This window comes from Betta splendens, chromosome 11, assembly GCF_900634795.4.
Source record: "Betta splendens chromosome 11, fBetSpl5.4, whole genome shotgun sequence".
NCBI lineage: Eukaryota > Metazoa > Chordata > Actinopteri > Anabantiformes > Osphronemidae > Betta > Betta splendens.
The window spans coordinates 4984217-5010515 of NC_040891.2; the positions used below are offsets into that span (position 1 = coordinate 4984217).

Consider the following 26299-nt stretch of genomic DNA (forward strand, 5'->3'; position numbering starts at 1 on the left):
GTCCCCGTGCTACACTGACAAGACAACTCTGGAGGCTGCAGCTCAGTCTGCTGGACTGGAAGCAGCACAGCATCGTACGCTAAGCGCTGCATGCTTAGTCTGCGGGTTCAGAGTCAGAACCACAGCCATTTGCGAATAAATCCCAATAATTGTCATTTTCATGCGGCGTGTCCAGAAATATTCATGTGGTTTCGTCATATTCCAGCATGTGGGATGAGCTCCATCCCAGTACCAGCTGCAGGTCCAGTCTTCATTTGGACCGGTGACGAGGCAGCTCCACCAGGACGCACGCTCACACTCATCGGGCCAATAACGGGCCCTCTGTGCTCCTGGCGGTAAATATATGACAACGAGGTCGCGAAATTGTCCGTAATTGTTTTAAGCCATTTGCGTTCGGCGCCCAGTTGGACACAGAGTGTGATAGTATCACGCATTAGTGAGTCCCCGGGTTTCAGGAGCACATCCACACCATGACTCACGCTCTTATTAGCTCAGCCACACGACGCACTGAGGAGCTCCGACGCGTCCCGTGCATCCCGCTCCACAGAGCGTGCTGCGAACACGCTCAGTCGTCCGCCGTTGGTTTTTCCGATGGGGGGCGTTGACGTGGACCTGCAGCAGTGAATTTCAATATAATGATTTTAAAGTCATTATCTTACACTTTGCCCAATTCCCTGTGAGGAGGAAGAACAATTGCCTTTTTTAGCCGATTACAGCAGTTTCTCCTTAAGGGGCCTGACTCACCTCACTGTTTACTTACTTATGTAAAAGTAAGTAAGTAGTATATATATATACATATAGTATGTATTATGTTTTATATTACATTAGAACTACAGCAGTTTTGTATGACTTCTGCTAATGTGTGAGATTTGAAGCAGAAGCTCCCAAAATAAAACCTGCCTTAAAACCTGAGTAAAATGTGATGGAATATTATGAAATATTTACTTGAAATTTGGATGTCTGGAAATTTGCAATAGCAATCTTATCAAACACCATTTGGGACGAGTCGCATGTGGCAGTCAGTCAGCTCGTACAGTAGGCAGCTGTCGGCGCAGAGCTCAGACGCTGTTCAGAGAGGCGGCTAAAAAACGCTTTTCCACATCTTTTTCATCTCTGCCTCGTACGGCGGCGTCACGACAACAGGCGGCGCTGAGACGATCCACAGATGTTCAGGAAATGTTTTGTCGGCCGCGGCTCGGATTTAGGGTTGAGAAGAGAACTTGTAAGATTGATGCTCCCCTTCTTCATCTGCAGCTCCAGATGAGTCATTCCTGCTGCACCCAGCCCGTCCCATCAATATTACAAAAGCCTCCCTCCTCGTGCCAACGGGCCGGAGTCACATTACTAATTTAGCTGTTATTTTTTATTTTTGTATTTTCTCTGCCTCCCACGCTGGAGCTTGTGGAGGTGATTCAAGGAGGATGAAAGGATCATAGTGGTGAGCTGAGGGTGGGACTACAGTAGCTAAAACTAATGCACATACAGTACTGTATACTACATGGGTTTGTAATTCAACACAGGTAACAGCTGGACAAGATTCCAAACATTATTTCACAGAATTTTCCAACCAAAGTATAATTTTAAAGGGTATCATTAGTGTAAATGGTAATGAGCTCTGCCAGTGTTTTGGACCTGTAACCACGAAGGCCACTCTCAGCCTCGCCTCATTCATCTCCTGCAGCTGCACCGAGGTCAAGCACCACACAGAGGTTTGTGTCTACACGCCTCTTGTTGAGAAGATGAAAACTATTTACGGATATTGTTCAGTGGCACTGCATAAATATTAATCACCGCCGCCCCGTGTGGGTTGATTAGCCCCATGGAGACAATGGTTCTGGTGTCCCGTAGTGATGCTAACTGCCGTGTGTGTGTGTGTGTGTGTGTGTGTGTGTGTGTGTGTGTGTGTGTGTGTGTGTGTGTGTGTGTGTGTGTGTGTGTGTGTGTGTGTGTGAGAGAGAGAGAGAGAGAGAGAGAGAGAGAGACGCCATCACTCACCTGATTGAATTCTCACGCCCCCTCGCTCGCGGGACAACAAGTCCCTGCACTTATCACTTAGTGCGGAGCTCAGACTGCATCCTAATGATCACATGACTCACCTCAGTAGTTAAATATTTCTCCATGTAGCGTGTGTTTGCAATCAAGTGCAGGCTGCTACAGTCAGTGACATGTATCAACCGTTAGACATTTTATAGTAGGCAACACTGACAGTGAAAAATCTTTGTTCCAAGCAGATACTTTGATGCTGACAGCAGAGCTCGGTGAAGTGGTCACACAAACAGCTGTGCAGCCCTATTTACAGCCTTCATCTTGGCACCAAAGATGCTTTGTTCTCTACTTCATTAGCGGAAATCAAAACACAAAAGCTTTTTACCTTGCTCTTAAAGACCTTGGACCATCTGCCAGTTCTGTGAATTATGGGTTATGACGCTCGAGTGAGTGGTTTCAACATCCCTGAGGAAGAAAACCATATACTTTCACTACTGTACAAACATATAGAAGAGCTCCAGTATCCAATCTGTCTCACGTGTGTATATGTAGAAATCAGTATCTGAACATCTTCCCGGGGACAGCCATTCATCACGTCATGGCTTCAGTCAACGCCCGCTGCCCTCTGCTGCACATTCATTAGGTTGTCCTGTGTTGATCTTACAGGTGAGAACATCCTCTCCTCTCAGCCAAAGAAGATTAAGTGGAAGCATTACAGTGGCATTCGAAGCATTAGCCAGAGCTGCTAGATGCATTAAAATGAGCCGTCTCACTGGGTTTTAAAGTCTGTGATACCAAGGTCTAAAGAAACAGGAGCGGGTGGGGACAGTCTAGATTCTGACCTATTGAACTGTCGCTTTTCTTAATTGCTTGTAACACTATGAAGGTTTTATTTTTTTGCAGAAGTGCTGCGTTTTATAGTCACGATGCTACAAGGATTGCTTCCGTCTTTAATATGACTTGCCTGAAATGGATGATTTTCATTGGGATTAAAGAAGAGCCAGTCTCACCTGCTCCCACGGGGACGGCGCTGCTATAATCCCTCCATCCGAACACAGGTGATATTGGCTGCAGCCGGATTAAAGCGCACGGTGGACGGGCAACCTCCAAATCACCAGCGACACTTCAGAGCTGCAGAGCTGCAGCACAGATTCAGGGTTGTGGTTCAGGACATGGGGTGAATGACAATATGCACCAGAGACAGACACAAGGACGCATAGTAAGACTTGACTGCATGTGGTTGCTGGTGAAATTATTGTTACTGGATGCTGGGCTGCGTTAGCACTGGATCTATGCTGCAAATGCAGGTGAGCTGTAGGGCGACGCTGATGCCATTGTGTTTTCTGAACAAAGAGACAAATATCCAGTTACATGCCCGGCCCGGTTTTCCGTCCGCAGCTCCGACCCAAAGAAATAACCGACAGGTTATTAACAAGTTAGTGGAGAGGTTAAAAAAATAATATGAATAGTTTTTACAATACAAGGGTCGTGAGAAACTGGCAGAAACAAATCAGTCTGATTTATTGGCTTAGGGGCGACTTATTAATAGGCACTCTATAAATAAGCCGCTTTTAAAGCTAACATGTTTTGACCTATGGTGTTCTTGAGAGAACACCATAGGTCACCATAAGAGAACGCAGCTCACAGTGAAGTTGACCTTAGGCCACCGAAACTTAACTGTTTGATCCTTTAACTCCTTCACATGCACTGACATTGACTTTGAATCCATAGTTTGAATAGTAAAAACAGAACAAATAAAGTGCTGCTGACGTTGCATCTACTAAAAAAATGTATTAATGGTTTAAAAGTGTGAGCCGGAAGCAGATTCCAGCTCTTTATCCAAGGTCGCACAGGTCTAATAATGGTCTTCTTTGGGGAGCGGAGCTCCGCAGGCAGCGAGGGCGGTCTTTCTGGAATACTGAAATGAAGGTCAGTTTTCTGGGGCACTGTTTCCCACAGTGACCATCCCGCCTGGGGAAGAGGAGACGGAGGATGCGGCGCAACCGCTAGCACTGCGCCGTTACGCAAGAGCGGGAAAAGTGCAACGGCAGCACTGGACCCCGGCTCGCAGGGAAAGTGCCAACAGCAACAAAACACAAAGGAGGAGGAGAGAGAGGGGGCAGGGGGTGAATGAGAAGAGGGAGTAATTCAATCACGTCAGTGTCCTCATTCACAGGACAGTCAGGCACAGAGTTATGAACAGCTAATGAAATAAGCAAAAGCTGAGTCAGACGTTTGAACCCGTCTCAATCGCCGGGGAGCAACGGAGAAGTGAGACGAGGTGGAGGGTGAAGGTGGGCGCAGCAGAGCCCCCCCCCGCGAACGAAGCGGGACGCGAAAGACACCCTCGGCTCTTTGCTTGTCCTTCGTTCGTCAAGGTCAAAGGTCAAAGGTCACGCGGGAGAACTAAATCACCCAACTTTCCATCAGCCGTGTGAAAAGCTCACTTGCAGGACACAGCATGAACACAGCGACTTCACAGCCTTTTTACGGCCCTTCAATTTAGCCGCGATCCGATTTGGAAGCTGGTGCTGAAAATGACTGCATGACGGCGACTGTCTGAAGCAATATCTGCAGCTGCCAGCGCCTCCGCGCTCCCTTTAGGTGCCCTGTGAGCTTCCTGCCGGAGCGGTGCTGGTTGCGCGGGCCAGCTGTCCCTTCAATGAGCAGCCAAACTCAGTCCGGAGAGACCACAGCCTGTGAGTCATCGCCAACCTTTGCAGTTAATGAAAAACCTCCCCTCCGCTCTCGCAGGTCCTGTGAAGTGTGACACAGTGCTGCTGATGTCTGGCTCAGATGGCGGCGCCCGCGCGTGAGGGACGGCCCCTTCAAACGCCACGTCCCGTTCATCCCAACTGAAAGGTGGTGCTTGTGTGAGCCGTGGATGGCTCGGCGCGGAGTCGGATAAATGATCATTTAACCGGGTTCGAGTAAACAGAAGCGTCAAACTATACGGTCTCCCAATCTTTACATACATAAAATGACAACATCGCTTCAAGAAATAAATGCACTGCTGAACATGGACCAGTCAAAAGGTATAAATGAAGATGTCTCCGAGATGAAAATATGTCTGACAGCACCAGCATCTCCACGCAGCTCGATGCTGCTCATATTTCTAAGGAGCTTAAAGTGTGTGGGACTGAAGCCAACCTCCCAGGACGCAGCCTCGGGAGGACAAATTGACCCCGAATCGCACAGGAGGACGGTTCCCATGGCGGAAGAGGAGCCGAGGAGAACTTCTCATGTGGAGCGTGGAGGGGGCTCAGTTATGATCCTACGGGGTCGCTCCGCTGTCTTGCAGGAAAAGTGCTTCCAGAAAAACGCTTTGAAGAGAGGTTTCTGTAACAAGCCGTGACCAGGATTACTGGTTCCCCACAGACACTTATTACAGAGACTCCCTCAGAGGACAGTGCTCCAGTGTCTTCATCCGCTTGCTTTGTTTTTACAGCATCAGTGTGTGTGTGTGTGTGTGTGTGTGTGTGTGTGTGTGTGTGTGTGCACTGAATATGGCACAGTGTAAGGTTGTCAACACGGAACTAAACTGTGACGCAGAGCCCGATTGTACACACGTACACGCGGAGGTGCGCCATGACTCCGTGCTCTCCGTTTCAAGGGAGGAGAGAGAGGGAAGTGGGAGGAGGGCCGTGCGCATCGTCGGTGCCAATAGGCGCAGCGCTATCTAATTAAACCCCTACCACGTAATCCCAACGCCCCCCCCCCCCCTCTTCCTCCTCCGTTTAAATCCACTCCACCGGCGCACAACGCTTCTCAGACACACCGTCCTGCGCTGCTTTTCCGTCCCGGCCTCTGGGAGGAGAGCGATCGCCAGTAGCAGCACCCGCCGCCGCCGCCGCCGCTGCCTCTCCGCCTGCACGGTAACATGGTTCGCGGGGCCCGGTTCCTGTAGCCAAGGGCCACTTCGCAGTCGCTGTGAGCGCGCGCGTGTAAGTAAGTGCGGTAAGAAGCCGCAGCGGCAGCGGGATCGCAAACGCTATTCATCGGTTGGTTTCGGGAGGAAGAACGAGAGCCGAGCATCCTCGCGTCTGCATCCGGCCGTCCTGCGCTGAACCGGAGCAGGGACACTCGCCTCCCCGTCAGAAGCGGAACTGCATCGGGTAAGAAATCGCAAGAAATCGCAGCATAATTAGGGTTCTGTGCAATCGTGCCTCGTGGAAGATCGACGTGGTCGCTTTTGTTTACCCGCGCGCGCTCTTCCTGTTTGTGGCGACGGCGAAAGCACCGAGCGCAGCCGAGAGCACGCGAGCCGACCACATTCCCGTGTACCCCCCGCAGCCGCCGCCGCAGACACACGCTCCGTCTCACATGATGGAGCCTTTTTTTTTTTTTTTTTTTACAAAAATCGGAAGACTGATTTGATCGGGCGCTAATTTAAACGCACGGTGCGTTTATTCTGCAGCGGAGGGGATGGAAGCAGAGCGGGGCTGCCATTTTTTATGAATGATCCTAACATGGGACAGGAGACGCGCGCGTGCGGTGGGTCTGTCTTCGCCGTGGGGGGGATTTCCGTCATGCTGATAACTGCTCGAGCCTGGATGTGTCATATAGAAACGTTACAGCTACATGTCCCACGCAGGACAGTGAAACGTGCCCTACATCCGTCACTGGCCCGTTTGTTTTACAGTCGCTGCACATGTTACGATCTGATCACGCATTAGTTGCATTACTCTGTTTCAGCTTAATTATCCTCATCTCTCTCTCTGCTCCTGAGTGTGAGGCAATAGGATCATAACAGCCTCTCTCGTCCTCGCTACCTGTCACGTATTGTGTAAAAACACGAGTGATTATCACTCCATAGAGTAGAGCTTCTCTTGTGGACTGACGGCGGCGATGGGGTCTAAATAAATAAAGGCAGGCGCCCAGTGGGCCTTTGGTTATACAACACGCCGTCTTTAATTATCATCTGTTACTGAGGTGTTTAGGGCCCCTGCTCCTGTCTGTCTGATTCAAGGCTTGCCAGGCGACGCATTCTCCTCGGCTTTCTTCTCTGAATGCCACCCAGCTGCACACTTTCGGTTTAATCCTTTCAGACTGAACTGGTTTCCACCAGGCCTGACATTTTGTCACGGGGAGGGGGAATTTTGTGGCGAAAGTCGCTCGTGCGGTGCTCAGGAACAGGCACAGAGGCCACAGGAGCAGCAGACAGGTTGTTGAGGTGATGTTTAAGGTGGTTCGTGGCGGAGGGAGTGATGCATTAACCATCACGGGTTACTGGGAACGTGGTGCATGTTACGTAAGAGAATGTTTTGCTTCTGCACACACACACACACACACACACACACACACACACACACACACACACACACACACATACACACATACACACACAAGGGCAGATAATTGATATCACAGTCACAGTGTGTGATTTGTAATTTATCATATGCGTTCATGAATATGTGTATTTTTTTGGGGGGGGGGGGGGGGTATGAGATGACCTCCCTTTCATATGCAACTAGAATTTCTATGCATGACCCTGACTGCACATATGCATGGAATACATTCTGCAAGAATGAAGCGCGTGACGGCCGAAGGGCTTCTCCGTTGTCACGTGCTGTCTTGCTTCCAGAGAAAAACCGTTAAATGCCTTTGAGACCTCAGTGGACCCACAGTTGCTCCATCCTGATGGATGTGGAAGCCCACAATTGTCTTAAAGGACAACTCTGAGGGTTTAATGGGAATATAAGAGCGTGATCATTACGAGAGTGGAGTAGAGATGGATGGGAAATGGCTCTGTGGTTTGGAGCTGGAGTGCAGTGATGGGGGAGGAAATGGCTCTGTTTATGCCTTTCAACAATTATGTTACATTTTGTCATAACACCGCCGTGATTAACAAAAGCCGAACAGCCATTTCAGCACAAAACCATTATCACTATGATTAGAAGGACGCTTCAATCGCTGATGGACCGGGATATGTTATCTTGTCTGAACACAAAACACTTTCCTTACAAGGAGATGCGCAGCAGTGGGTGTTTGCTTACAAATGTTTCTGTGTGAAATATGACAGTGGCATGTGAAAAAAAACAAACTGTGAGAGACAGTTCTGTGTTGCAGTCGCCCTTAGGCTCAACACAGCGTCAGTGTCTGAAGCTGACATTTCTGACTAATGGTGATTGAACTTCATGTGTAAAATTAGGTGAACTTAATCGCTATGTTAAAGTTCCTCTTGTGTTCTGTGTGCGAAAGGATGTAGTTTTGGACTACAGGATAGGAGCATATGAAGATTCACACACGTGTAGCTCCTGAGCTCAAACCATAGGAAGCAGCAGCAGGAAGAACAGGAGAGTTATATAACCTGTTAGTACATCGCAAACCTAAGACTCAGAACAGGCTCGAGGAGCTACTCTGAAATGAACGAGTCATGTTTTCACGCTTCGTACGCCGCCTCTGTTTTCGTAAGCAGGGGAAGGAGATGAGTGGGACGCGGCCCGCACGGGGTGACACGGGGTCTGCGTGTCTCGTGCACGCGTGCACGCCGCCGGTCCTGTAATCTTCCCTGATCCCGCAGGGGAGGGGAGTCTCCTGCCTGTCAGACGTGCCGTCTGATAATGGCTGTGATAGGAATGAAGGAGCAGCCGCTACAATATGCAGGTGGTGAATGAAACAGGACCCCCGAAGCTCGGCCCGGGGTGGGTTCGAGCAACCCGTGTTGCATCGGAACTATATGAAACGGACCGTCTCAGTCGCCCGCCATTAACGAGCACTGTGCGAGCGAATCAAACACGAAGCTTAATATTGTCCAAATCCCTCATTTCGGGGAGGTCTAGCTCCTCCGTCTCAAGCGCTTCCAATTAAGAGACACTGGACTGGATCCTCCTCATCCTTCAGCAAGAGCACCAAAACAAATTAAGTAGGAACGCGAGCGCCGCCGCGAAGGAGCAGCGGGTTAAGACAACGGCGTGAAGGGATAAAACCAGCCGCATGAAAGCAAGTAAGCAAAGTAGTTCAGCGGAGATTTGTAATAAATGACGGTAATTCAGCCAGTTCACCTCCTGTTCTCTCCTCTCCTGCAGCCATTAGGAGGCTGAAAGGGCAGCCAATTACTCCCAGAGCTCGGCATGTGGTTTGGATAATGAAGTCGGAGTGATTGTGTTGGTGGTGGTTGTGTGTGTGTGTGTGTGTGTGTGTTATAAAAAGGCCAACAGCTCTCCACTAATAAAGGCGAGGCGGCCGACACACACCTCACCTGTGTTGAGATCGTATCTCAGCTCCTGTCATCTGTTCATCTCCTGCTCCTTTTCAGGTTCAGATTCTTTATCTCTCTGTCCACACTGCTGCTTTTACTCGTCTCTAATCATCTTAAGGGCTCTTTCAAAAACAACAGCGGTTTAATTAGTCTCTTTGCTGTGATGAGCTGTGCAGTAGGAACAACAAACTATTTTTCAGTTCTTGTGGCTCTCTCCTGGCTCACTCCTCCTCCTCCTCCTCCTCCGGGGTTCCTCTAGATTTAGATGCCTCCCTCATGCCTGAGCGGAATGTGAGGAATTTTATGGAAGAATAACCACCAGCTGTGTCTCTACCTCAGCTGCCGAATAAACGTAAACAGGAATGGTGGATGTCGTGCCTCTATTTAATCTATGTGTATATACGTGAGAGCGCGAGGGGAGCAAGATGAAAATGTTCTGCTTGAGAAATTATAACCGGTTTCATACTGTGACAGCGTCAATTAAGCTCAGTGCCCACCCCCCCCCCCCGCCAGCCTCGCGCGGGGCTCTGAGGGCAATGACGGAGGGGCCAATCAGAAAATAGAAAAATCGATCTGGCGCCGGCTAGCTCGGATGCATTTACAAGCAGCCGTAATGACTGCAGACCCATTTCTCCGGCTGCTGGCGCAATCGCATGGCAACCTTTTTATGTGGAGCTGTGAGCAAAAGAGCCGTATTATTCTGTAGAGTCAGTTCAATTAAACGTCTGTCTGGCTCTCGGGGCACAGCGTGATACTCTGACAGTGGGAGCCGCTGCAGAGGTTTTTCTCTTTGTCTCATGTCACACAGGCGGCTGTTTGTGCAGATGCTTTATTATCTGTAATGAACAGGGAATTTGATTTTGAATGCTTGTACTATTATCACACAGCAGTTTCGCAGCTTATTTACAATGGCTGTTTCTGCGCTGTTAATTTGAATAATTTGACTTTGAGTATGCCTTAAATTGTGGTGCCCAAGGTTTTCTCTATCATATAATATACAGTAACATGTGCAGGCAGTTTACCTGTAAAACATGCCATTTCAGATACGTCCGTATAAAACACAGACACATGGCGAGTGTAGATGGGGACTGTGGTTACGTGTGTACATGAGCGTCTGCTGGGGCAGATAGCTGTTGTAAACCAGCAGTAGGAGATAAGATAAAAAAAAAAGAAAGGATCAGAGCGGAAGCTGTCGATATGAATTAGCGCCCAGCCAGCGTTTTGTAAATGATCGGGCTGACAAGGCTTAACCGGTGTCCAGGACCAGACCAGATATTGTACACAGGACTGATGATCAGTAGCGATTTAGAAATCTCACAGGTCCAGACGTTGCTTAGGGATGTAACGATGATAATAACTGTCCAGAAACATGTGCTTCACAAGTGTAGTCATGTAGTGGAACTACTGTACAGTATAGATCAGGGCAGTCAGGTGTGCTGTTCAACACCGACCGGAACCTAACAGTAACGTAGCCACCCATCCTTGTAAGGGTCATAAGGATAATGGCGACTATCCCAGCTACCATTTGAGTAAGAAGCAGGTTACACCCTGTACAGGTTGCAAGTAAATCACAGGGCTAAGATATATAATATACTATATATAAAATTATTCATCTATTATTCATAAATAATGCTTGAAGTCTGTATTAAATCTTTAAATGAAATGCTTCTGCTTCCTCACCCAATAAGCTGATGTAAGTTCCTGTGCTGACATTTTTGAAATGCCGTCTTCCTTTTTAAACGTCTTAAAATGTCAACAGTTTTACTTTTATGATTCATTTGTTTGAGTGCATCGTCAGAGGCGGAACAATTAAGCTTTTAGCACAGCTGGCTAGTTCCTCTGTGATTTGCAATAGCAAAGAGAACAGTAGCAAAGTTTGAGTACCAGATACTCACACAGATAAACACAGATAACTTCAAAAGGAAGTGAGATATATAATACATATATGTTTAAGTGATATATCCACCCCCCACCTCCCATTACTCATTTTGACTAGTGTTTGGGCAATCAAAAGCTAAAAGACACCATCTTAGATGAGGGTGGAACAGCAGAAACAAAGTGTTTCAGCTTTGAACTGGCTAAACACACTCGTTCCACATAATGGAACGAGGAGCAGGAGGTGCAGCATCCCTCAAGGACCAGCTCTTCCCACCTTGGGTCCTATTCGAATGTGGAATGTGTTATTGATGCACTGCTGAAACAGGAAACACTTGAGTTTTTTAAGGCTGCAGCCAAAGTGGCACGGGTGTAGTAAAGAGACGTAACCCTCGGCTTTAGTAAGAAGACAAGCGAGGGAGCAGCTAAGTAGCGGCGAAGGTGCTTCTTTGCTCAGCTGCAGGAGGCTGACGTGTGGAGGAGACGGCAGTGGAGGAAGTAGAGACTCGGCTGAATGCGTGATCTTCCCATCTGAGCGCAGAGCGAGCGCTGCATTGATGGGTTGCTCTTTACAGGCCTCCGCAGCTGTGACGCGATTACTCTCAGCGCGTGACGAAAGTCAGAACCTGCTTTAGATGCTAATTCTGGTTTTTCATTAGCACAGGAAATGTGAAAGTGAGCCAGGTACAATATGACTAGATGGCGCGGTGATGCCCTTGTGCTCTGGACCGAGCTGTCTTTTTGAACTAAAACTTACACAGAGATGTGTAATCAACAATGTTTTACCAAATCTTCCTAAAGGAAAGTTGCAGGAAATGAAGCAAGGCTGAGTGAGCGTTAGATTATGGCCAAGTGGAGGCTAAATCCTCTTTATGTAAGTATATCAGAGAGCACTGTCCTTAGCCTTACACTGCAGTGGTTTTTAGGAGAGCTCAAAGGCCTCGCCCCACTCTACACAACAGAGATACACATTAGAGCCCCACTAAGTGTAACACATCCTCTTTTCCACATAATGTACAAAGGGGATGAAAACGTGGTCAAACACACCCACAGTTCACTGCTACCCAGACGCAAACGCTGACGCTTGATAATTCACTTGGAATCTTTACTCATATGTGCGATCGCTGCGTTGGTTGCGTTTAACCTTGTCCTCAGCGCGTTCGCCAGCAAGCAGCTGGAGCAGACGGATGCTGCTGTTCGTCCCATCTGCTTTCACACCCCCTGCCTTTTAAGAACGCACTACCATCAGATCCAGCATCACTTCCTTCCTCTCTGTTGGTTTTGTATTTATGTTTCACAGTGTGTGTCAGTAAAGTGGTGCAAAGTACATTTACTTTATGACTGTAAGTAAAGATCTACATTACTTGAGTATTATCTGCTCTGTCATAATATTACTTCATTTCCATTAACTCTAGTTATGTTATTATAATTTAAGAGTTAACTTAACTTAATGAAGTTAACTTGAGCAAATTGCCCCCTTGAAACCCAGATCACCAGCAGATTGTGACACACCTCAGTGTGGACAAAGAAATGCTGTAAATGCTGCGTGCTGAAATTTGACCGGTTCGTAACGAACCCCTCATGCTCACGTAGCTGTCTGTCTTTATTTCGCTCCTCGTGCCTCATCACAGAACAATCCTTGACCTTAATAAGCGCGTCATTGCCTGCAGTAACAAAAGACGCTGGGAGGATAATTACCACCTTCATCGTTGGATGTGTGTGTGTGTGTCGTGCATTTGGTCCGTGCACGTGGCTGTGACAGTGTCTTTGTGGCTCCTACTGCTTCTGCTGCTGTGCTGGTTCTGTGTGTTGCTCCGGGACACGAGCTAAAATACTCTTCTATACCTCGAAAGCCCCGTCACCCTGGAGGCCTCTCTCAGTCAGGGTCCTCAGAGGAGCTTAAAACAGTGCAGCAACCCTTTAAGCAGTTCACCTCCCAGGAGCCGGCTATTGTTGGTACTGTGAAAAAGAAAGGAGGAATTAAACGAGGACAACGAACCAGCACTCAATGCATCTGAACCCACGCGTGGGTAGTTTAGCAACAAGGACAGAGGCCAGAGGGCCGGCGAGCGGTGGCACCGTTGCCAGTTTGTTTTGGCAGAAGCGGGACGGAAAGATGTGGAGCAGCGATACCAGGGGAAATCGAAGCAGCGGCAAGTTGGGCCCAGGGCGTTTAGTAAAGATCAAGAGCTGCAGAAAACCCGACAAAGTGACATTGGAGATGGTGCGTAAGGGAAAGGAGACGGGCAGAGGGGAAAGAAAAAGGAGAGGCTAAATGAGAGGACGGGGAAAAAGGGCTTCGTGTGTCAGCAGATCGATTGCAGCTAAGGATAGAAGTGGAGCAGGAATAGCTGCATTTGTGACCCCTGTGGATGCTTTGGATTGGTTTAGGGATTAGTTCACGCACACTATGTCATTTATATCGATGGCATATGTGGAATTTAGTTTATTCAAAGAACAATTTAATGCAACAAATGTCGTCGGTTCCACGTGCATGGACTCAAGTGACATCTGACGGCTACAGTAGCATGATGTCACCAAATCTTGTGCCTTATGCAATTTCTCCAATTCACATAGTAAGAAGCTTATTGGAAAAACTAGTTTAGAGCTACTGCAATTTTTATTTGTGCAACAATATTTGTTACCTAACTTAAAATTACTTACATAATCGACCAAAAAGTAGAAACGTCATGTGAAAATGGGCTAGTCGGTTTTCCGCCGAGCCGACTGAATGCGACCCGGTGCTGAATGAACTTTTTCATATCAGCGAAGTGATTCATACTCCTTCCTGTGCGGTATGTGCCCGTACGTGCATTGTCATTGGCCGGAGCTGCTCCAGTAATCTTTTTATAATCCCTGCTTCAGGATTGGTACGGGATTACAGCCACGGCTCCACTGTATGGACGCGGAGTCACAGCACGGACGTTAGCATGGAGCTAATTTACAATAAGGGTTCGGCTTGTGGTGTTTCCTGCCGCCAGTGTTGACAATTAACAAGCATTTTTAGACTCATGGAGGCGGGTCTGTGGCTGCCTACTCCCTGCAGCAGACGCTATGGATTTTTTTTTTATATTATTGTGCTCAGCCCCTGTGCTAGAATTACACACTCGCTAAAGGTCAAACCTCTGCACGGAGCAGATACCGACACGAAAACAGGCGGAGGGAGGGAGGAAGTGGAAGAATGGCATTAATTATCCATCGGCGCTCCTCTTGTTTTGTTTAATCTTCCCTGTTTGATCTCGTTTCCTGTTGTCTCCCCACCTTTCGCTAAATATTAACCCAACTAATTTCCCGTCCTCCGCCTCGCATATGTCGTAGCGAATGCTATAGCTCGCCTGGCTTTGAGTCGCCAACGCTCGGCGTCTTCCCCTTCCCACACACACACGACACCAACACATGGCGCTTCCATCGCCGCGTGCCTCCATCGAAGCAGCAGCGCTGCATATTAAAGGGCTGCTTTAGTCTCCGCCATCCACTGGAATCAACAAAACAACAAGGTTAGCGCCGCTGCCCACGCTGTTCCCTTTGTGGACGCTCACCTTGCTCTATTACCGTGCACTTTATTCATCTGGTGGCGCAAACATGGACGAGTGCCTTCCAAGAACTGTGTTTACCGTCCAACCCCGAAGAGCAAACTAAATAGTACTTTTTGGTTTTATTGTGTAGCCATGTTGTTTGTCTATCCAACTACGCGTGACAAATGTCATGAGTGCGTTTGTTGTTATTATCACATGCAAATGTCCAGTCATTTTGGTGACACATGCAGTGGGACAGAAACAGAAGCAGGCATTTAATGTGAGCCGGTTACACAGTGGAACGCGTGTTACTTACTGTGAGGATGAGCTTCCCACTGTAAATATTTCATAAAGAACTGCTGCGAGGAGGCTTTCCACGAGTCCTGCTTTTTAAAAAACACAAAATAAATATTACATAGATGATCCTCTTCTCTCTCCGTGTGGTATCGACTCTTTCAGATCTCATTTCTGAAGGGGAAGGCAGACTGTGGAAATATGGAAACATGAGCATAATAATGTGTTTTGTTTGTCACTCTGATTAAAAATTAAGCAGGTTTGAGGGGGTTTGTTGTGTGACTGGAAAGCAGAGGTGCACCGTGGAGTGTTTCCATATTCAGAGGCTTCCAGCGGGGAAATGAAGATGCACGGCTCCATGTTGCACCTCCACCCAGGAGCGAGCCCGTCTCTGTTTCAGGAAAATGAAATCACTAAGCCATTACCACAAGCCGCTTTATTCTCTGTGGAGGGATGGATATGAGGGAATAGATTTACCTGCTTGAACTGGGGATCCAGAGATAGGCCCCAGATTTCATAGTAGACAATTGATCCACATTTGCTCAACTTGAAACCCAAGTAATGGATAAAGCAATGGCGCTCGGGCCGCTCTAAATTTTTACTCATGCAATCGAAGAATGTTCCTCTTCCAAGGAGGACGTTATTTCTTTACGGCATGACCCAGATGGAAATAGCAATGCCCTCCGATGCCGTGTTATAAATGAGGCCAGCCTCTTCCCAGATGGAGGTCTGAGTTCCTGGATAGAGGACCGCAGCTCTATTGTTATGCAGAGCTAAGAGGTGTGCTGTAGTTATAACTAAAGACAAATGCATTTGCATCCTATGGACTTGATAACAACCTCCTGATACTGCTGCTTCTTCAACAGTGAAACCTGTTTTTCAGTCCACCACATGAGCCTTTTAATATTTTTTCCCACTCTACTAATGTGACCTCAAACGTAACGCTGTCGTAGCCCTCCCTTTGTCCTTTGCTTTTAGTGCTGGTTGGATCATCACTGGCTGTATGTTTTATACATTAGGAACACGTAGACATGTGTGTCTGCAGGTGTTGCTCTCTCTGGCAGCGAGTTATTACCAGGACGTGTACAGTACATGCTTTGAAACCTCACGGTGCAGGAAAGGGACGAGCTCCACACCGAGGACCAGGCCTGATTCTTATTTTTAACCTCTCCGTTAATGTCTTTTCCTTCAGTACCTCAATGCATCTTCATCAATCCTTTCTTTCCTTTATCTCTTCTTCTCAGTGTCTATTTTTTCCTTAATGCCTCTGAAGATGGAATCACATAAATGTTGAAATGAAGTACTGCAATTCAGACCTTTCTCATCTCTACAGACATCTGAGCTTCTGGGTTATAGTTAAAGTTATACAATACTTTACAACACTTAGGCAAGAAGAGTGGAATACTTTTCATATGATTCAGACAAAGTTGTTTATGCAGTCTAGTCAGCTAATGCTAATACAGTAATAATTGTGCAGATTTGTGCATATGTACTTGAGTTTCTAATTGTTTCAGATCTAGTAGTTAACAAGAACAGGAAGGGAATAAAATATAATGAAAGCTAAAAGCAGGCTGAGACTTGGGGATGGCCTCTCAGATAACAGTGTAGGCGGTCACCGGAGCTGTCAGGATGCTTATGCTTATCAGACAGACGAGAGCCTGAAAACACCTGAGAGGAAAAAAAAAATCAATGGCGCCTGTCACTTTTTTTCTCGATCTGTCTCTTTTCTCACAGCTCCGTCTGTTTTATTCCAGTGTTGCATACCACATCAACAACTCCCCCCCCCCCCCCCCCCCCCCCCCCCCCCCCCCCCCCCCCCCCCCCCCCCCCCCCCCCCCCATCCCTGTTCCTCCCTAATGACAGAGCTGTTGGCAGGCGATATGATATGCGGCGTTTTCTCATCTTAGAACCACATTAACCGGTAAAAGTAGCGCCACTCTGTGAAATGTTGAATTGGAGTTTGCACTTATCTCCAAACTCCATCTTTTTCTTCTCCGTCCTTCACTTTACTGCAGATGCATGCGCTGTAACTGTAGGTCTGTTATTAAAAAGCTGATTTCGGCCGGCGAGTGTGACGTCCCTCTGCGATGACGGTGGTCACGGACAGTCAATATTCTTTTAATATGTTTTATTAGTTCTTTTTTTTTTCTGTGGCTACTCTGAGAAAAATCCCTCCCGACTGGTGTGGAAGGATTTTGCTCGACAGCCTGTGAAATGTGCTGTGGGACCCGCTTTAGTGCTGCAGCCAACGGGTTTCAGTGTCCAGTCATGCAATATACGATACATCTGAGGAGCCTTCAGCCACTCATCTCATCAGTAAGCGGCAGGGGTTTATACAGTATATTTAAATGACAGACCTAAGCATCTGTTCCTTCAGAGATACTCACTAGCATTTATGTTAAGGTTTAGCCCATTTATCACAGAAGAGGTTTCACACTCATCTCGTCTCTGTGTTCCGTCATGTGTCATATCTTCTTTGTCTCCTATGTCTCACTGCCTCATCCTTCATACAGCGATCATCAACCCGCTTATAGTAGCTGTGGAACAGATGTTCAAGAGCCCAACTCCGTGGCCGCGTGGGGCTGCTGTGCGTAGACTTACAGCAGGGGGCTGGACAACAACATCCAACAACCGCGGGGCACTTAGACCGCGGAGGCAGATTAGTGCTTTGTGCCTCCGAATGGAGGGATGAAGTGATAAGGGGATGGTTTGAAGGGATTGGAGATCTGGGTTTTGGGGGGACACAGGGGAATTAAAGCAGCTGTGGCTGGTGAGGACAGACATGTTTTTATTTAAAATGCGGGAGGAGGAGGGCTAGAGACTGGAGAGTACAGTTTAAAGGTCACCGTGCGAGAGGAGAGAATGTTGGTAGCAGCCTTCACAGCATCTCAGGGTTTAAACCTGCGCTAATGCTTCCTCTGACAGACGATGCTGGAGCTGGAAAATCTCACTAATGAGCTGATGTCATTGTACGGTTATGGTCACTTACAGTATGTACGTTCATCATACTAGCTTGTTGGCCAGCAACACATCATGTTGTCATGTACATGCAAATGTAAACATTTGTGAACATGTGGAAAAGCCTTAGCATTAGCGGTGGCTCAAATTAGAATTGATTTCTGTACTTGAAAACCCAGAAGTGTGTCTTGAGAAGCACAGTGATGTTCTTTACTTCTTTTTTTTTTACTTTATTTTCAATTTCCAAGCAACAAAAACACACAATATACTGTACATCAAATCTTTTTATTCAAAGATGCCCAGTGTCTACAGCTAACTATTTGTTTTACTGTATACCGGTAGTTACTGCTAAATTCCAAATAAAAATATTACTAATTAAATAAAGCGTCATTTATGGAGTCACCCCCTGTCACTAAGGTGATTAAAATCAGCCCCACCTGACAACAACACATAACCAATAATATGTGAAGCAAACCCAGAGTAGATCGTACGTTTATTAGGCAGCAGTTAAGGTGAAGGTTTGTTTCACTGTGTGTCACCAGGAAGCATTAGCCGCTGCAATTAAAGAATCCTTATCTGTCCAATTAAATCCCACCGTGTCTTCCAGGCGTTTCTTGTCTACATTCCTAAAACACACACACACACACACACACACACACACACACACACACACACACACACACACACACACACACACACACACACACACACACACACACACACACACACACAAGCTTAATATACAGTACACAGTGACACACACTTGTCTCATTAGTACCTGCCAATGCTGTGTGTGTTTCTAAATACTCATAGCAGGTTTAAACCACAAATCACTGTTTATGGTGAGACCTACTGATTTATGTAGAGCTACTGCATCTCCTTAATGATTTCCTTTCGCATTCCCTCGGTTTGCACCCACGTACTGAATGTGCTGTACAACAGATCATGAGTCGTAAATTGTTAAGCGTGTCTTCAGTTTTACTGCTTCTAGTTCTGTTTGGAAATTTTTTGTTATTTACCATTGCAATTGATGACCAATGGTGTCATACAGGATGCCAATACAGGATGTTTGCATTGAAACACAACTGTTCATGTTCTGGTTTCCTGTCGCAGTAATTGGGGGTTAGTCCACTGCCATAACATTTAAGTGATTAATCTGTGATCTGTAGTGAAAAAGATAAACTGGCAAAGGATCCAACCTTTTGGATTGTGTGTGGAACTTGTACTGAGGGAGAACAGAGAAAGAAATGAACAAAAGCTTAAAAAAATTTCTTTACTGTTGTAAAAAAATGTGCTGTACCAAAAGTAAACAAGCAATATTGACTTTAATGTACAAATCTTTCTGTCAGAGGTGTTTTCTTCCATTTGTTTTCTCCTTCCAAACACAACTCTTGTAGTGTTTCCTACATCCTGTTGATGCGCCTACACTTTCCTCCTATGTCGCTGCTAGAATAAACATCAGTGAAACCACCACCTCTAGGATCTGGATCACGCTGTACCTATGGCAGCTACTGAGGAACTCTAACCCTTAGCGGCTTAAAGCGAAAAGAAAAGTACATTTTTTTCTGTACAGACTATAAATATAAGTCTTTTAATGTCATGTGTAAACACACTCCTAAGCTAAGCAGTTATAAGCATTGGTTTGATGACAGGTGGCAAAAAGCCATAATATGGTTTCCTAATCCTCTCTGTGTGCAGCAAGTCCCCAAGCACAGAGGATGAAATGATAATTGATGGCTATAGCTCTCCATTCTGTAGCCTGGGAATTGGCTGCAAGCACCACTCTCCGTGTACAAGCACTTACTCAAATGCCGCCAGCATTAGGTGCTTCCTCATATGCGCCTAATTTTATTAGCCGAGTAAAGAGCTGATGGGACATCTGGGTTTTCTTAACGGTGTGCATGAAGCAACAGTGCAGCAGTGCGCTCCACTCACTTAATATGCAACACAGACACACGCACAGTTGACCGCCAGGACTCAGGAGAGACCGGAGGTCAGGGAAGGTCAGACGAGTCATAATGTACCACACAAACACTGTGTTGGCAGAGTACGGGCTAATTAAGCAGGCAGGAGCTGAAGCCGTGGCTTTGACACACAGACACAGAGATAAACCCAGGAATGTGACCAGTGGGCTAACGCTTGACGTCACAGCGCTGCGTTCGGGATTATTTAATGTTCGCAAATGTGATGCAGCAGTTTTAAGACTCGCTGAGTTGCGTAACGTCCCATGTCAAGGGGATTGGGACACAATGCCGTCACAAGGCTTGATTTGATTTCATAAAAAGATGCAGAACTTTATCGTGTCATGGGACAAGGTCAGGTTTACGTTGGGCAAAATCCAGTGCCTGTCACAGCCGACTGCTAATTGACAAACCAGGTGTGACGTTTTATTTTTGTTTATTTATATTAATGTACTCAACTGACTCATCAGTCGATCCACGTTTTTCCCATTTGTTGCTGACCCCCTGATCTCATGACTTCTGATTGACAGGTGTGACACTTGGCTAGCGCTGTAGTCGCCGCTGTCGTCGAGGGAACCAGGAGTCCTGTCCCGTTGCCATGGGGAAACAGAACAGCAAGCTGCGGCCCGAGGTGCTGCAGGACCTCCGAGAGAATACGGAGTTCTCTGATCACGAACTGCAGGAGTGGTACAAAGTATGTAAACAGTAACTATACACAGAGTACGAATACGAAAACATCCTCATGTTGATTAGTTTCAGATCCTCCTGTTGATAGATGTCCAGTATATGCTGCTTATGCCTTAATATAATCATAATAGGAGAATTTCAATGCATCTTTGTAAAAGTAAATGTGTCAGTACTGTACCATAATATCACACTTCATCAGTAATCAGACTTCAACTGTAGTGTAGAAAAAGCCAGCGTTTGATTCCCTCTAAGGCTGTTAATGCACTCCTCCCAGTGTTTGTTAATGCAGCGTAGAGGCCGGATTAGATCTGGACATGCTGAAGTACGACAGTACTGCATGAATTATCTCATCGTGTGTGGCCAGATGTGTCTTTGTACATGGATTAGACCTATGTAACAGCTGTGTACGCTCGGTAGAGAACAGAACAATGTTAAATCGCTTCCTCTCTGACCTATGACTTAAGCCTCACGGACCCAGGGTCTGTTCACATAGTGGTCCCAGTGGGTGCGATGCACATATTCCACAGATCTGTACAGTACGTTTAGGTCTGGGAGAATTTATCAGCTCGTCTTTTCGGAGTCAAAAAGCTGCTCTGAGAGCCGTGACCTTCTCCCGCTAAAAAATGTCAGACGCCGGCGCTGGTAACATTTTATTAGGGGAGCAGCTCTGACTTTTCACCTCGTGAGAGCATTTGATCTGATGATCACAACGTAATTGCGCCCTTCGCCACAGACATAGATTGTGTCACCTCGTTACCTCTATCTCGAAAGCCTTGGTGAAAAAACATGAACAAAAACCGAGAGCGACGTGACTTGTACCGCGCTTTTCATCCTAGGCACACGGCTGCTTTATTAAATGTGACTCTTTGAAAAGAAGCCAGAGTTGCTTTCAAGGGCCTTTTTTTAGGTACTTCCTCAATCTGTTCAGAGTCAATGAATGAAACATTTACTGGTGAAAGCCTAGTGCTGACATGTGATACCTTGTGTTTTTCGTTTTTTCATGGGGGCTGAATTAGTATTTGTAGACCTGTCTCATCTCATCATGTTTACTTTTCTCAGGGCTTCTTGAAGGACTGCCCCAGTGGAACCCTCAACGTGGAGGAGTTCAAAAAGATCTACGCCAACTTCTTCCCCTACGGCGACGCCTCCAAGTTCGCCGAGCACGTCTTCCGAACTTTTGACACGAACGCGGACGGCACGATAGACTTCCGGGAGTTCATCATCGCCTTGAGCGTGACGTCGCGGGGGAAGCTGGAGCAGAAGCTGAAATGGGCTTTCAGCATGTACGACCTGGACGGGAACGGCTACATCAGCCGTGAGGAGATGCTGGAGATTGTACAGGTGAGAGGCTGGTGGTCACTTATTAGGTACTCTACCGTTTATACCACTGTTATTAATGCATTTATGTCTGGTGTAAGTTGCGAATCACTTTCGAGGTGGCAGAATATGAGTCACATAGGGATGTTAATATAGAGTTTAAATACAGACCCTCGATGTGAGGTTATTTATTTTCCTGCCGAAAAATTTCGCAGAATCCCAGAAATGTGCATTTTATTTAAACTAGCCAATCACGTGAACTGGAGCAAGGTAACGTGCTCATGATAAATTATTACTGAGGAGCCTTCTCTGTGGAGGTTTGACTGATATGCAAACACTCTCACAGGCCTTGTAAGCCTTTCACTTCGGAAGAGCAGAAACAAGAGTGTGTGTGTGTGTGCGTGCGTGCATGCGTGCGTGCGTGCGTGCGTGCGTGCGTGTGTGTGTGTGCTTGTGTGTGTGAGCGTGCACGCGCGCTCTTCTGGGTTCTCATGGATTAGCGAGTTAAATTTAACCAGAGTTTATCCCTGAGTGTGCAGAATACTGGGATTATCCACAAGCTCATTGAGGTTACGCACCGCTGGATGGGAGGGGAGGGGCCCATTGTGTCATTATACTCCATGAGAAAAGAGAGATTGTCAAGATACAGGAAGTCAGACTAGTTTTACTCAGAGACGAATAGCTTTTATTGACTCTGAAGCTTTTGATGTAACAATACAGGCAGAAATGTACAGAATAGCACAATAATTGTCATAAAACGTCACTTTATAGTATCAGTTTTTAATTAACATATTTATTAATAAATAAATCTTTAGATTTATATTATTATATCTTGTTAGTTCATGAACTCCACTGAGATTATCTATGCTGTATTTTAATGTATTAATTAATTGAATTTATTATTACCAACACCACTATAGTTATTAAGATAAGTTGTTTTATTCATAAATTAACTACTACAGTACCAACCCAGGGCATGACATTTATTATGAATATTATAAGCCATGCAGCAGTAAATCACATCATAACTGTATCACCAAATAGTTTTGCCTATCTTTATAATTGATACTTTTTAATGAGGAGTTTTTTATTACTACTTTTTTCATGAAATCCGGTACAGTATTAGCAGTAAGACATCCTTAGATCATTAGATCTTAAATCAACAATTCCTGAACGTTAAAATAAAAAAAACAGCATGGATAAGTCATCATCTTTTAGTTTAGTGTACACTTCACATACTCCCACAGCATTCTTAAAGGGAAAATCTGAACCCTCGCCTTAAAATTCAAGACATGAAATCTTAAAGCTGGCACGTCTTACCAAAACTCAGCGAGAGCTTATCCCTTCCCCCTCGGAGCGTTCTGCCACAGCACTGATCTGCTGTCAGTTTTACACGCCACGCTCCCAGTGGAGGAGATTTAATGGGCAGCTAAGCTGATTGTAGATCTGTGTCTGAGGCCAAGTGATACTGGCCGCTGCCTCCTGCCTGTTTGCGGAGGTTAATTCGCTTCTTTGAGGAGCCGGGAGGTGCTCGTATCAGTAAACAGATAAATATGTATCAGATCAATAGAGTCAGCTCTGCTCTGAAGGACCACCATCATCCCTAACGCTACTCTGCCACATTTGTCCGTGTCTTATGATGCTGTCCTCCACAGTCATACTGTACACGCTCTGCTGGAGTGTCAGCACAGAGGTTCTTAGTTCCAGAAGTAATGAGGTGGACTTGCACTGCATCTCGAAAAGCGGCAGCGACCTGACTCCTCGGTTCATTTGTGTTGTACTTCTCTGCTCGTCAGTCTCATTAGACGTCCCCTGCTGCCGCAAATTCACTTCTCGCCCTCCAAACGCCCACCCACCGTCTCTCCCCTGCTTTCTGTCTCTCGCCCGCTCCACTTAGGCCATCTACAAGATGGTGTCGTCTGTGATGAAGATGCCAGAGGATGAATCCACGCCAGAGAAGAGGACAGATAAGATCTTCAGACAAATGGACCTCAATAATGATGGTGAGAGGAGGAAATGGCTGCATGTAGTTGAATATGTTATCCAGAGAGGAGAGATCAGGCATGTTTACCATAGCGGAGCTACAGCATTTCCTGGCATTGCAGATTAGACGTCAGTGGTAGACTAACTCACAGCCTGTCAAAGATCCAGCAGAAAAGTCAAGTGCTGGAAATCTTTTCTTGATCTTGACTTGACATTGAGTCGACTGAAGTTCATTTGCACGTCTCACTATAATAACTCGTTTCCTTTCCTTTGTCTCTCCGTGTCTGTCCTGCAGGCAAATTATCCCTGGAGGAGTTCATCAAAGGTGCCAAAAGCGACCCCTCCATCGTCCGGCTACTCCAGTGTGACCCCAGTTCGGCCTCCCAGTTCTGAACCACTGCCCGGTTGCGACCGTTTCTTCCTCAACCTCTCAGTCGCTATCGAACCAGTCACTCAAAATCAATGCATGATGGTTCTCGTCTCTCATACTATCTTATTTTTGTTGTTGTTGTTTCGTGCAGGGATGAAGGAGGTAATTTAAGAGCATAAGGAAAGGCTTCGCTGTCATGTTACTTTTTATATATATAAATATTTGAGAAAAACGAAGGGACACGCATACGTTTAATGATCAAATGGTCAACGCAGGCATCTGCTGTCGTTGGAGTTTCTCCTCGCTCATGTATATCATGTATATAATGTACGTCTATGTATATCATGGGTGAAGTCATGTACACACTCTCTGGCATTGAAAGGCAGTATTATGTAGCGTAGCTTAGCGGTGGAAGGGGGTGGCCGGGATTTTACTGCTATATGAAAAGAAGGCCTAAGATCCCATTTTGTTTATTTTCTCATTTGTACATATCGTTTTCCTCGCGGTCTTTTATTTATTGATTTCTACTCTCATTTTCGCGCTTTAACTTTGACATGTGGACGATGACGACGTGCCAGTTTACAGTGGCGACAAGTGCGCGTGCGGGCCGAGCTGTCGTGGATTCACGGACGTGTGACTTGAGAGACGCGAGGAGACTCCATATTGCTTTGATCCGCGACACCCGTAGCACATATCGTTTATGGAGCCGCCATGCGTTTATCGACTACGGCTGCGCGTTTTGGCCTGAATGCGAGTGCGTGTGCGCGTGCACGTGAATATGCAACGTATGCCTGAGGCTAACTTTACAGTGTTATCATGTTGTGTTGTTTCTTAATTTATAAGTATTTTAAAGCTCTTTATCGACGACGAGTAAACTTAAAGTAGTCTTAACCCGTCACTATACTGCATGATCCTCCGAACCGGACCTGAACGGAACCCACAGCAACAGTTGACGCACAGCAGTAGGTTTTGTAGCCCTGCAGCCTCCTCAGCAGCGCCAGGCAGAAGCAATCGAGCGCCTGTTCCGGAACCCAACCCGACCCCATTCTTTTCCCTCTGACGGACAGAGAACTCACTAAGGGCTCGTTCATCACTCTCCGGCTGAACGCTTTTATAACCTCCCGGATTAGTCTGCTTGCGGAGCAGTTAGATGAAGGGACACGTTCCACGGGACGACGGCAAGTTCAGACGCTTCTAATTTGGGATTTTAGGGTTTCCTGATACACGGTGTGAAGCAGTCTGTCAGCAATCAGTGGCTGTGTTTACATTAGTGCTGCATTAATATCTGGGGTGCTTTTCCTCACGTATTTCATTTATGAATGTAGCAACGAGGCAGTCACTCAAATCACATCTAACATAAGACTATGAAACATTTATATGTGCTGCTGAAGAGTTTTAAAGCATTTCCATCATCTGACAGTGCGTATGAAAACATGGCCACTGTTCGCATGCATGAGGCTCACTGCTGGTTCACTATTGCCATCTTCTGTTTTGGATGTTAAACACAGAGCTAATTCGGCCTGTGAAGAAGTAGACACGTGGGTTCCAACAAAACAGATTCATCATAGTGAGTATGTTCATTATTTGCAAGTGTGTCCTTCTGCTTCACCGCAGTAAAAGCTTTTACTGCTGACTTTTATTTACTTTGCAGGAAACTTAATCATATATCACACATTTCACTTTCAAAATACCTGGATGATTTTTCGAGAACCCAACTGCAAATAAATAATTTTTGTCCATATCAGCCCCAAAAGAGATGAAGGTGGATCTCTCCCATTGTTTCACAATGTCAGTAACTGATTTAAAGTGTGATGGTGGCAGAGTGAAGTAGCAGTGAGCACGTTGAAGGTGAACCTTTATCAAACATTTGCACAGGAGCTTCCCAACCAGTCGCACCTGCTTTGGGGAACTTCTACTTTCACTGCCTTCTGCAGATAGTATAAGGGACAACAGTTGCTACCCCCGATCTACTGAACCCTTTTATATTCTCACTGCCTCTAATGAACTGGTCCCTTGTGTTGGATGAAGACACCCCACCCCTCTTTCCTAACTTTCCACCCTTCCTACTTTTCTGTTGCATGAAAACCTCACAGGAGGATGTCATGTTTGTTCCGTTGGACCTGGAATCAAAATATACCTATGTGTTTCAAAG

General features: G+C 46.4%; 1 protein-coding gene across 1 annotated transcript; it reads left to right on the forward strand.

The window, feature by feature from the left end:
* Positions 1-5742: 5742 nt before the first annotated feature.
* Positions 5743-26298, forward strand: LOC114865336 (hippocalcin-like protein 1). Its single transcript, XM_029166401.2, has 5 exons — positions 5743-6101; positions 20321-20484; positions 21537-21818; positions 23692-23797; positions 24073-26298. Exons 2-5 carry the CDS (start codon positions 20389-20391, stop codon positions 24168-24170), a joined length of 582 nt encoding a protein of 193 aa, XP_029022234.1. The 5' UTR covers positions 5743-6101; positions 20321-20388; the 3' UTR covers positions 24171-26298.
* Position 26299: the final 1 nt, after the last annotated feature.

Bases quoted from the DNA above. Each gene is read 5' to 3' on its own strand.
- LOC114865336 (XM_029166401.2), top strand. From the start codon at position 20,389: ATGGGGAAACAGAACAGCAAGCTGCGGCCCGAGGTGCTGCAGGACCTC. The intron at 20,485-21,536 runs GTATGTAAACAG...TACTTTTCTCAG, and splicing joins AACTGCAGGAGTGGTACAAA to GGCTTCTTGAAGGACTGCCC. The intron at 21,819-23,691 runs GTGAGAGGCTGG...CGCTCCACTTAG, and splicing joins AGATGCTGGAGATTGTACAG to GCCATCTACAAGATGGTGTC.